The sequence below is a fragment of the Natator depressus genome, chromosome 7 (assembly GCF_965152275.1).
Source record: "Natator depressus isolate rNatDep1 chromosome 7, rNatDep2.hap1, whole genome shotgun sequence".
Classification (NCBI taxonomy): domain Eukaryota; kingdom Metazoa; phylum Chordata; order Testudines; family Cheloniidae; genus Natator; species Natator depressus.
This window is the reverse complement of record NC_134240.1, coordinates 113,411,997-113,425,303: the sequence shown is the minus strand read 5'-3', so window position 1 is coordinate 113,425,303 and position 13,307 is coordinate 113,411,997. Positions and strand designations below refer to the sequence as shown.

The 13,307-nt window shown below is 38.1% G+C and overlaps 1 protein-coding gene across 3 annotated transcripts in view; it reads left to right on the top strand.

The window, feature by feature from the left end:
• Positions 1-13,307, top strand: part of VTI1A (vesicle transport through interaction with t-SNAREs 1A) — a 356,160-nt gene that overhangs the window by 62,202 nt on the left and 280,651 nt on the right. For all 3 annotated transcript variants that reach the window (XM_074959349.1, XM_074959348.1, XM_074959347.1), the window contains exon 4: positions 13,131-13,208. In XM_074959349.1, coding sequence (XP_074815450.1) covers positions 13,131-13,208 — 78 coding nt within the window. The remainder of the gene's footprint in view (positions 1-13,130; positions 13,209-13,307) is intronic.

The window sequence follows — 13,307 nt, the reverse complement described above, 5'->3', positions numbered from 1 at the left end:
AAAACCTCACTCTACATCACTTATGTATCTGTTCTTTTATAAACTTATTCTTCTTTTATAAAATATATGTACTCTGTGCTAAGTAGTGGGGTGATCTGAAGTTGATTCTTGCAAACTAGGTGCTATTCCTTTGGGAACAGCAAATCTGAAAGTTCTGTGATCCATCAGTGGAAGATTTCAGAGTAGCAGCCATGTTAGTCTGTATTCTCAAAAAGAAAAGGAGGACTTGTGGCACCTTAGAGACTAACACATTTATTTGAGCATAAGCTTTCGTGAGCTACAGCTCACTTCATCGGAGCTGTAGCTTATGCTCAAATAAATACATTTGTTAGTCTCTAAGGTGCCACAAGTACTCCTTTTTTCTTTTTATCAGTGGAAAGGGGCTGACTGTTCCAGAGGGATGCTTGGAGGACTCGGGGGTTAGTGTTTATGCCTATCGCCAACCTGCGGAGGGCTGAAAGGTAGCTTGTGTTGCCAGAAGCTGGTGGTTTCAGGGCGCTGATCCACAGCAGGCACAGGCAAGACTTCCTCATGCTAAGGGCAGGTAGTGGTTAGGTGTTTCACAACCCTGGATATCTCTGGGAAGTGTCAGAGTTATTTTGAAGTATGTGTGGTTGGCAATACTACATTCACTGCATGCTTCCTGTCTGTCTATGTAGCAGATAATTTTAATTTGGTGAAAAATGGTCTGGTAAAACATGTTCCTAAACTGTGCTCTGCAAAACACTTGGTGGCGGTGCATGGAGAGCTGGTTGGTCATGTGGTACTAGCTGTTTTCCTTATTTGCCTTATACAGCTGAGAGGACCAGAGTAGATGTATCATATGGCTATCTGCATACTTTTGCATCTAAGCAATTGCTATGTTTGCTACAGGATTGTTACATGAGTGGGAGGGGAAAGGGTCTGTATGAACATTAATTGGGAATCATATAATCTATTAGATGATCTTTCTAATATTGAGAAATCCAAGCTACAAAGAACTTTCAGAACCCTGGTATTTAATTCATATGGCCCAGAAATGTCCAGTAGAAGAGATGTTACAATGTTCTGCGACACTGTTCATAGAAATTAATTTGGCTTGATGTTATGCCCATTACTTGTGACTTTCTTGGGAGTTTCATTTCAATTTCATAAGCATAGTGATTGGCATGCTAGTATGAATAGTTGAATTTAAAGAAAAAATCACAAACTCTGAGGAAAAGTATAAAGGGGACAGGGTTAAGTCGATAAACTATAGGCAGTGGATTATTTACTGACTTTCATCTGATAGAGCATAAAGCAGGAACTGCCAGTCATCAGCTTGTGGAAAAAAGCTAGAAAAAGCCAAGTCTGAGCAATTGACCTAGTATTTTATCAAGTTAGCTATCGATTCAGCACAGCATGTATCTACTAGTTCTATCCCAGCAATGCCTGCCTGCAGCCTGGTATGTTGCCATAAAGGTGGGCATGTACTCCTCCTTCAATATGCTGTGAACTAGACAGCCTAATTTTGGCCATTAAACTGTTAACATTATTAAACACAAAGGAGTGTGTGTGTGTGTGTGTGTGTGTGTGTGTGTGAGAGAGAGAGAGAGAGAGAGAGAGAGAGACCGACCTCTGTTAATATAATCTGAGTGCTAATGTTAATAAGAAATTCTGGAAATTTAGAAATTAGTATTCAGATAGCACTGTTAACTTGGGTGTGTTGCACACACATAATTTTTTTGGTTTTTTTGTTAACTGTTTTACTTAATGTTAGGGTGACCAGACAGCAATTGTGAAAAATCGGGACAGGGGGTCAGGGGTAATAGGAGCCCATATTAAAAAAAAAAAAAGCCCCAAATATCAGGACTGTCCCGATAAAATCGGGACATCTGGTCACCCTACTTAATATACTTACTGTTTTATACTCTAAAATTGTAGAATGTGCAAAGTGGCAGATGTATTGTTGAGCTTGCAACCTTTATGCTACATTAGACTTTTTTCCATTTAATTATTCTTTTTCAAACATAACTTTATTATACTTTCAATGGAGATATTAGAAATTTTTCTCCACTGTGCTAATGGGCTGTTTGGTTTTTTTTACTATTCAGTGATATAAAGCAATATTAATAATGTTTAACTGAGATTTTATTCTACCCAACATTGAGTAGCAAGAGTAAAACATCATATGACCAAAACAGTGATGATGATAATAATAATAATATTGGGAGATACTTAGAAGTAGCCAGAAGGATTCTTTTTAATATTTAACCTTTGGAAAGGCCCATTTTAAAGGCTTTAATATTTTAAATTAGGCCCCATCAGAGGGTATAATTTTCACAGTACTTACTCAAATCCTGTGGTGAGGACAAAAGTGCTATAGGATGTCAGTCATAACCAAATCTGGAGATAAGTGGGTGTTCCCTATGTGTTTTGCAAGATTCCCATGGTAATAAGAGAAGAGATCATTTTGACTCCCAATGATGTTTAGACAACAGATAAAATATGCACTCAACAGAGTTGAGATCTGTGACAGAGTCACAGTAACCGAAAAGTGCAAGATCGAGGTTTAAAAATCATGTAAAGACATCAGCTTTCAAGAGGTTCCTCTGCTGCTGGATTAAACTGCTATGTGTTCATGGCATAAGAGAGTAGAAAAAGAGGGAAAAAAAATTCTAGCATTCACAGATAGCAGCCACTTCAGACCACTTACATGTAGACTTTCATTACAAACCCCTGTTTCTTCAATACCCAATTATGAGAGCCCAGGCAAAGGATAATAAGCTGCTAATCAACAGATGGAGGCAGGAAATAAAACTGACATCATTTCCCTTTCTGAAGGGGAATGACCTGGCTGAGCATATCAGCAGGTGTTCCAGTATCACTAGACACCAGAACTTGGATAGATAGCAGATGGCTATGCTAGCTGAAATTGGGTTTGTATACATTTTTAGTTTGTGTTTGGCTATTCTGATATCTTTTAACCCTTTACCATAGCAGCATTGGTTAGACAATTACTTAAATACTCCCCTGAAAAATATGTTTCTCCTTGCCCATGCCACTTTAAGGAGCACTCTGTAAAGAGCAGTCTCTATACCCTTGACGTCGCCACTTCATTTAGAGGCTTACAGGGAAACAGCACCTTATTTTCACGTTTCCATTTCATATGTCTGTCTAGTCCAGAGGCTAGAATTTAGCTGGACTTTCCACAGCCCCACAGTAGTGTTCTCAGGGCAGACCAACAACCCAAAACCACCTTGAGAGCTATCTTATAAACGTACTCCAGCTAACATCTACTGGTGAGGTGGCTCAACAAAATCTAATGGTCAAGCATATCAAGAGATGGATTAAAAGGATCCAAATGGACATATGATCTCTATTAGCAGGAAATCAGTGAACAAGAGTGGTGCAAACTTCATACCAAAGTCAGGTTGAATTTCAAATTAAATGGGATCATGGAAACGCAATGAGATGACCCCAGAATATATCAGAGCTGCCTTCCACCACCTACTTAATAACCTTTCCCCAAAGAGGAGCAAGAGAGAGGTTGGTAGTTGGTGATATTGTCCAATTTTTTGGGGGGGTGGGGGAGGAGGGGAAGGGTATTTTTTTAGCAGGGGTCTATTGTAAGTATATCAGAATAAAAACAGTTCTTAGAGATGTGTTGCTCATGTCCATTTTATGACCCACCCTCATACCCCTGTGTTGGAGTTAGTCAGGAAGAAGGAACTGAGAGGATGCGGGGCCAGCAGTGCTTCTTATAGTGGAACAGAAAGTGCTTGGCACTAAAGCCACCCCGAAATACCCCTGAAGTGGTAAATCTCCAGTAACCGTGCACGCACACAGCTAACATGGAATGGACATGAGTAACACATCTCCAAGAACAACAGTTATGGAAAGGTTAGTAAATGTTTTTTCTGGGGCCCTCTGGAGAAACAAAGGAAGTCTAGTGATTGTATTTAGGCCCCGCTTACCAGGAGCACTTCTGAAGGATAACAGGTCACAGTAGACCCTCTCTCATAGACAAGAGATTTCACTTGATTACTTAATCAAGTTTGCCTCTGTGCTCTGGTGAAATTTTGTCATCCTGTCTTCTTGACAGGCCTCCTGAAAACCAGATTATTTGGAAAATGGTGATGCTTGTGGGCAGTTAGTGTGGTAGTCCATCTCTTAACTTGAGAGGGAGGGTCAGAATTGTACACACTGAATATTTGGGTTCCCCAACACAGTGCAAGTTTGACCGGGCTTATACCTTTCCACAGTGATCCAGGTTCTTCAGAAAATAGCACAGCTTCTGATGAAAGTCGTCATTCTGGTTTTCACAGCTGTACCCACAATTGTCTGCCTATGGGACGGGCGATATTGATGTCTTCAGGCCTAAATCTCTCTGATTATTTGTGTGTCTGCTGTCATTGTCTTGAGCAGTCAGGCATAAAAAGGGGGGTGTTTTGGAACAGGTGCAAACAGCTGATAACTCAGCACTTAGATTCTATGGTGAGAGGAACCTTAAAAATATCTGTTAATCATTAGGCTGCATGCATATATGTCTGCTTTCTGTCCAAGTTGGTTTGAAGTGTTTTTCAGGGCATAGTGCAGAGATAGGCAGCTGTGACCCCTTAGATGACTCATCCTGGCCCTCTTAACTTTTCTCCAGAATGGTCTGGACAAGAATTTGAATGTAGGTTTACCTGTCACCTTTCTGTTCCTGGTGAGACAGGGTGGACCAGATCTCAAGAGAAAACTACTCAATAGCAGCAGCTGAGACGCTCAAACTTAGTCCTCTGGGTGTTTAACCTGGCTCTAAATACCCTCACAAGATTTTCATTTAAATACATGACAAAAGTGAATGACATGCCACCTCAGTCAGATGTCTAGTTATTTACTGGAACAAAGTGACATTGTCAGTCTCTTTTTCTTCCTAAATTTGTCTTCTCCCCTTCAACCTCACTCAGTAGATGGTCTTTCCTTTCACCCAAAGTCGTCGGATGAAGTGTTTGCAGTAGATTATAGAATAGTTCCCCAAGGGAAGCAGTGGAAGACACATTGTATAGGATATTGAAACTAGTTTGAAGTTCTAATGTCAGGAGGAATCCTCTGTTGGTAGAAAGGTGGTCTAGCTAGTATATTCTAAGTCTAATTACTATTTTGTGAAATTTTAATTTAGAAATGAACACTGTCAGAGAGGCCAAATACTCGTCAGAAGACTGTGAACAAAGGCCAGTGGTAATCAAAAATTAATAAGTCAGGAAGGTGTCTTGTGGCATGTTGTAAGGATTGGTGTTAACTTTGTTTTATTGTGACAGAATATTCACACCCTATACACTAGTGTAATAATCTTTGTCCACTGTATGCCTTGCAAGGTATCATCTAAAAACTAATAATTTGCTAGTCAGGATTGTCCTGATAAAATACGTGTGGCAACATGGTATGTGAAGTTATGAGATTTCCCTGTATGATGTTAAGAGTTTATGATCAAAACAGGTCCTGACCTGAAGTGTTTGGTCAGTAACTTTGCCGGAAGCATGTGATGAAAAAGTTTGCTTCAATCTAATATTATTTTTTAGGCACTAGTAAGCTTTTTTTAAAAAAAATCATTTCTGACTTTTATGCCTCAGTACTTGTACTCACTTAAAATCTATCTCTTTGTCGTTAATAAACTTCTTTTATGGGTTTATCTAATCCACTCTTTAAATTGGTGTTTGGGTGATGCTGTTTAAGACAATAAACTGGTATACTGCTCCCTTCAAGGAGTAAGGGACTTAAATATTCGTACTGTCCAGGAGAGGTACAGAACCTACCTTTCTGGGCAGTTCAGGATATACATTTTGGGGCCACCCTGCACTACAACCAAGGCTGGTGAGAACCAGAGCGTAACTGGCAAACTGCAGTTACACACAGACACTCAGGGTGTGGCTTGCATGCTGGAAGGCTGTTCGTGAGCGGCCCAGGTGGGAGCTACTTCAGCAAGGCATTGTGAGGCACCCAAGGGTTGTGGGGCAGGGATGACATATCCCCTCACTAGTCTCACTATGACTACCCAGTATGTCATGCTTATTAAGCACTTTTGTTTATATATTGGAAAGGGAACAAATAGCACGTGAATGAACTTTGCAGATGAAATTACATTGAGAGGTTTTCCTGTGTAAAATAGAGGAATTCTACAAAAGGGCATAGAATGGATAGAAACATAGGCAGAATTTTTTTTTAAAGACATTTAACTTGGGAAAAATACAAATGAATACATCTGGGGAATAATAATCAGAAGTAATTTTCAATGGAAGGGAGACATCTGGACTGTGGGAATGCTTCAAGAGGCCTGGAGGTAATAGTCGACAGCTGATTAGATATGAGTTTGAAGTGCAAAAGGCAGGTGAGATTTCAGGCCGCATACAGAGAGATACCTCTTAGTTTAATAGTAATTTTCTATCTATCTAAACTCTGGTGAGATCACAGCTAGAATGCTTTGACCAGATTATGGCATCTGATTGAAGTTGTTGACAAACTGTTGTACAGCACTTGTAAGAACCAACTACATGTCTAAAGAGACTGAAGGAATAGACTTCTGATGAAGGATTAAAAGAATTAAATATACTTAACTTGCTTAAGCAATGCCTAAAATTGCGAGAGGGAGTGTGGTAACTTCAAAAACATCCAAAAGGTAAAAACACCAAGTAGAGAGGAACTATTTAGCATTGTTTTTGGGGATACATATGTAATCAATAGTAATGCAGTGCCTTTCTCACATCATCTTTTTGTATGCAGTGTCCATTTGAATTAGAAGTAGTGATGATGAACTTTTGAGCACCATCGGTAAAGGATGCTTTTGGTCTGTGACCTTTGGTTTTGGGAAAGCCTTTTCTTTAGTAAGTTATTAACATTAGAAAGCAGAGTTCAGCTAAATGTTGGACTTTTTTGTGAATACAAATGTCTCTTCACATTAGAAATCTGCTTCTGTTACTCCTAATGTGCACACAGAAACAATGAATTACAATTCTCTCACAGGTGACCTGCATTCTTCCCTAACTATGTGTATAATCTAGTAGGTTGTTTTAACATTGGCCATCTTGGTGACATGCATAGTCCATTGGTCATGAGGTTTGCGGTAGAAGTTGTTTTGTTGGCAGAAGCTGCATTTTTCACCAACAACATAATACAGAGTGTGTATTCTTATGGGGGTTATCTTGACCTTCATGCCTGCTCTCACCCCATAATGAAGCTGAAAAAGTTTCTGAAGATGATTGTTGAAAAGAAAATTTATAGACTTGTGACTTCTGCGTAGAATGTGTGATGCTCTCTCTGCATTAACTTCACATTAACATTTTTACTGATGGTTTGATTTGGCTGTGCTCTTGTTGGAAGACATTTGATTTTGTGAAGTGGCAGGGTTCAAGTTATAGGTTGTAATCTTGTCTTCTGTAGTTTGCCTGTAACAATTTGGGGGGAGGAGGGAGATTTGAAGTGTTTCAGGGATTGACTTTTGTTATCTAAACAATTCTGTTGGATTGATGCTTTCATTCACCTTAGTTTTTATTTGGGGAGGGGGAGTGATCAGAGCGGTTTATTTTCTATCGCTATAAAGCATATCTTTACATTTTAACTTTTCTTTGAAAACAGTTGAAAGTCAGTTTTTTTATTACATTCCAGATTAGCAATGTGGAATCAGTTTCTTGCCTTGTAGACAGAACTGATCAGAAGTTAGCTTTCTACACTTGGTTAAGCCCCTTTTGGATTGAGGTCTGAAATAGTTTGATAAAATGACCTCGTTGACATACAAATATAGAACTTCAGTTTGTTACCTTCATGTGACCTGTTTTTGAGACCATCTGCTGAAAAATGTTTTTGAAGCAGTTAGGATAAGATCTGTTCATGACACTAAAGTTGAATGCATTTTCTTTAAAAAGTTGTCAATATGATTTAACTCTCCATAAAAAGACACTGTCCACTGAATACTTTAAAAGTAGACTAATTAAAAAAGCTCTGTTATTTCTGTGAGAGCACCCTTTAAATAGAGAGGCCAATTTTTCTCTCCTAAAAAAATCAGAAAACACTCTTGAAGAGCTTTCTGCTTCACAGAGGATGCTTTAAGGAAGGAACTAAGGTTCCAATCCTGCAACATATAATGTGTGAGGATAGCAGTCTGCTCAAACATGGTACATTGCTGGATCAAGTCTTAGCTCTCCAACTTTACAGGGGCAACGTGAAACTGTCTATGCACAAAGTACATAAATATGTTTTTAAAAATGGAATTTCTCCCCACTAACTGTATTAAATTATAGTAATCTTAGATGTTCCTGGTATTTACAGTAGGTGCAGTTTTCAGACAGCAATGTGATTTTTTTTGAGGTGGGCAGTGTTTCTTTAGCCATCTGAAATACTCTAGAAAACCGTATATTGAAAAAGAAAAAAGTATCGGCAAAATTTTTTATTGTTTATAGATTTATCACACGGTTTACCCAAAAAAAAAAAAAAATTCTGGTAACCATTCTGAAATAGATCGAGGTGGAAAAGTACGGCTGGGCAAAAGGAATAACTGGGCTAGAGTGGGCCATTTGTCTGAAATATATCTAGCTTTGGGCGTCTGTAGACTAGTTCGATTAGTAATTGGGAGAAACGCTGTTCCTTAGTTTAGTTAAGAAAACATGCAATGCTCTGCATCAGTTATTTGGCTCACTGCTGAAAGTACATAGAAACGAGGAGCAGGGGCTAGTGCTTTCCCTTACCAATGTGAACATTGTGGATGAGTAATTAAAATATAGAATGTGGAAAAGTAGGCCGGAATTGACTAGAAATGAATAAGCATGCATTCTGTTGTACAGATGTTGGGAACAGATTATTTCGAGCACCTCTATCTGAATCCTATTGGATTACTATGTAAAATCAGTCATATGCCATGTAGATTGTTTCTCTTCCCATTGCTGTTTCCTTCTTTATTTTGTGATGTAGCTGTATAGGTAGTAATTTAGCAAAATATCCTGTCTGCCAGGTGTGGGAACTAGCTGATTGTATTGTAATACCAGATCATTACTTAATTCATATGCAACATAGCCTAGCATATGGAAAGCATTATAAATCTATTTACAGTGTGGCTGGTCTGATGATAACATTATATTACATTCCCAGGTGAGGCAATTTAAGCAATTGGTTTGCCATGTGTAGGCTATGGAAATTAGCTTCTAGTATGCTTTAGTAATAGACTAACTTCATTGTTATGCTCAGATTAGTATAACAGAATTCTTACACTTGGGTTGCATGTACCCTGCTTCACATGTAAAATCATACAGGGGGTAGTACTGCAGATCACAGTTCTTAATTAGTTTAAGGTGAGTTAATTCATTTTATTTCTAATTTTAACTGTGGCTGCCCATGAACACATTCAGTTCAGTAGGGAAATGTTAAGGCTTGGGTCAAGTAGACAGATTGTTTAAAGCCAAATTGCCAGACAGAACTGAGCAAGTGTATCTGTGTGAACAGGGCTTTAAGAAAAGCACCCAATCAGTATGCAAAAATCTTGTTCATAAACCAAGTGAGATCTGCCTAGAATCAGAAATTATTCCTTGGCAGAAGGTCTGAGTACTGTAGTACATTTAAAGCAGCTACTGAAACTTTCTTTGTCTAGAAGTTCTTCTGGCTAGTACCTTTAGGCCGTTTGTGTAACTGTGTGCATGTATACTATACCGCTTATGATCTCTGAGCGTGTACATGTATACCGATATACTCAGTAACGTTAAACACTTGTGCACAGAACTTAGCACATATACATACAAAATGCAAGAAAAACTTCTACTGTATTTGACAAACCTTTGCAGAGAAAAACTGTACATAGAAGGTCTGAAACTCATATTGAGCTGCCCAGAAAATGCATTGGATTACAAACTCTGTAAAGCTTCTGTCTTTTCTAGAAACATACATATAAAGTACCAGTAGACAGTGGTAACTGACAACTAAGACTAAAAATGTTGACAATTTTTTGATTTGCCTGGTTAGCTTATGTATAGAAGTCATTAACTATTTATAAAATGCATTATGAATTGGGTTCCTTCAAACTGTAGCAGAATGTGTGACATTTCCAGCTCAAACTATCATGCTTGCATTTGGCTAAAGTACATATTTATATACTGTTGATAGTTATGAAGAAAAAAAATCTTAAAATATTTATAATGATCAGATTTGTATTAATCCGTTTTCTTGTTTTTAGTTTTGATTAGCCAAATATAAGTATTAGCCAAATTACTACAATCATTATTTTTATTTTTTATTAAAGAAAATAAAGTATTGATGTTTTGTACAAATCCTGATAGAACAAATGAGCACTTTAGTTCCAAGGTCCTTTTATATTATTGATTCAGGTGGTGGTGAAACTGTGATTAAAAAGTAATATCAAATTATTTATTGATTAAGGCAAAGAGTTGCACCTAGTCGTAGTCAAAAGATTATTTCTTTCAGTACAACTGCTGATTTTCTAATCAGGACAGATCATTGTAATAAAAGAACATTATTATTAGCTGCACTTATATTGACATGAAGGATAGGTATAGTGTCTTTTTGAGGGGGAAAAAATAGAATGATTGCAAAAATGTTGTGATTCTTTGTCATAAAGCACACTTTTTCTCATACAGTCCCTTGTAAATTGGAACAATCACCACTTTAATCATTCAAATGAATTGTGTGAAACCAAGAACTCCTCAAACTCTCTATAATTAGCCAAATGGTACACCTGACAACAAACTAATGGAGCATGATGTTTACCATTGCAAGGTAAAAGTGAGAAATATGGTTAACATTACCAATGTCCATGGTGCTGCGCTGTTAGGTGATTGTGTAAGACTGTACACTTAGATTGCTGGACCTCATATGTAGAGATTGGATCTTAACCAAAAAAGATTAGATATTTATTGTAGTGTTGTAGCTGTGTTGGTCCCAGGATATTAGAGAGACAAGGTGGGTGAGGTAATATCTTTTACAGAAGTTGATCCAGTAAAAGATATTGCTCTCACCCACGTTGTCTCTCTAGATATTTATTGACATATATTTGTAATTTCCTTCCTTGTTTGATGTGTATCAAGTAAAAATATGAAAATAACATAATTGAGCAATCTATGCCAATTTGTTGGCTTTTTGGTGAAAAAAGAGAAAAACAAAACCCATCTCCATATGATTTCTTGCATACTGTGGAGTGTTTTAGTCCCCCATAGTGATGAAATGAATAATTTAAACAGGCAGCTCTGATACCACAGCCTGTTTAAAGGTTCTCATTTCCTTTAATGCTGTAGACTACTTTTGCTTGGATAGTATGAAACTCCTGCGGCTGAGATCTCCAAGTAGGGAAAAAGAGATTTAGCGCAGTTCAATTCTTGTAGTAGGTTCATGGTATGCTTTGTCCTTGCTATGTATAGCTGTAGCTTTAGTATATATTCTAGTGTTAAACACGAGCAGTTGCACCACAAATTGGTAAGCATTATAATGATGATAATCGTGAAAAGGTAAACCTTAATCATAAAGGATAAACAGCTTAAAAGTGTTGCAAGTAAGCTGGGTGGTGCCCTGGCTTAGTTCATTGGTAGTCTTCTTCCCAGTGGTGACCAATTTTCATATTTTTATTTGGTCACAAATGCAATGAATTTCCCCGGGCTTAGTCTACTCTCTAGTGAACTGTGTCTGCATCCCAAACTGAGGCAAGTTTTTGGTACACTTGGCAGCCAACTCAGGTAAGGTCTAGGATTGCTGGTTTCAGAGTAACAGCCGTGTTAGTCTGTATTCGCAAAAAGAAAAGGAGTACTTGTGGCACCTTGGAGACTAACCAATTTATTTGAGCATAAGCTTTTGTGAGCTACAGCTCACTTCATCGGATGCATCCTGTGTAGAAGATCTTTTGCTTTGTGTGTATAAAAGATCTTCTACACTTTCCACAGTATGCATCCGATGAAGTGAGCTGTAGCTCACGAAAGCTTATGCTCAAATAAATTGGTTAGTCTCTAAGGTGCCACAAGTACTCCTTTTCTTTTTTCTAGGATTGCTGTGTTTCATGAGTTGTTGCTACAGGTACTACTGTAGGTCGGAACTGGAGTGCTTTGGCAGAGCTGTGCAGGGAAGCTTCCATAGACAAAGTCTAGTTGTCCGAGTATTAGTTCTAGCCACTTCCTTTCATGTATATTAAAACTTGTCATATCCACGTTTAATTTAAAAAAGCTATAAAACAATCAATTAAAATACCTTTTTCCCTCTCAGTGGTAAATGTAAAAAATTGAAGCAGGAAAGTAAAATGGTACTGTACAGTTCGCTGGCAGCCACAAAACTTTAAGGCTGAGCTCTATCTCTGGAATTCTAACACACCATGGTGCCTAAGTGACCTTGGGATGGTTGTTTGAACCTTTGTTTTCAACTGTTCATAACTTTCTTAAAAATATGCTAATTTGGAATCAATAGGGATGAATATTTAATGAGACAGTCTGGAGTTTGAAGACAGTACAAATCATGACATGGTCTCTTCGGCCCATATTAGGCTTTCTGATTTTACAAAGTTTTGATGTGTTTATATAAAGTGAAGTAAACTAACATTTCCCAGTACTGTTGTCCCTCTTCTTCCCTTCCCCCCCCCCCCGCCCACATACCCAGCCCTCAGATTTCTTATGGTCTTTTTTTTTCCCATAGGCCTTTACAGTAACAGCAAAGAAAACCTTATTTATTTTCTAGATCTGTCATTTTAAACCCTTTTTGGCCAATGTACATTGTTAAAAAGTTATCTCTTTGATGTAGGAAAAGCTCAGCTTTCCCTTCCCTGTTTCATGACATTACTACTGTTTTAGTTCGAGTTCCCATTCCAGGTAATAAGATAGCTCAGATAAATACATCTATGCCTCTATAAACACTTCTGCGGTAATATGTAAAATGTTCTAGTTCTCAAAACTTGAATAGCATACTGTATATCCAAGTACTTTACTAGGCAAGTTTTGTTGATGAACGTGACTTTTTACAATCTCCTCAAATATGTTAATATTTTTCCAATAATATATGTTGAAATTCTGCAGTTAAGGAACTTTTCAGTAACTTTACTTGCAGATTTTTATCAAATAGGTATCCATTAGGGGGCTCTCGAGGTTTAAAATGATCAGCCTTGAGACCGATGGCTTCGAAGGTTTACTTCCTAACCCTTTTTTCTTTTTGTTTTACAGAAAAGGTCACGGATTGCCTACAGTGACGAGGTGCGGAATGAGCTCCTAGGGGATGATGGGAATTCCTCAGAGAACCAGGTAGGATGCTAATCAAGAAGCCCTAGTGGGTGGCTGGAGGGTGAAGGAGGTCACTGGCACACTGGGCTTCTCAAGCTGCTCCTTAACAGCATTAGCAAC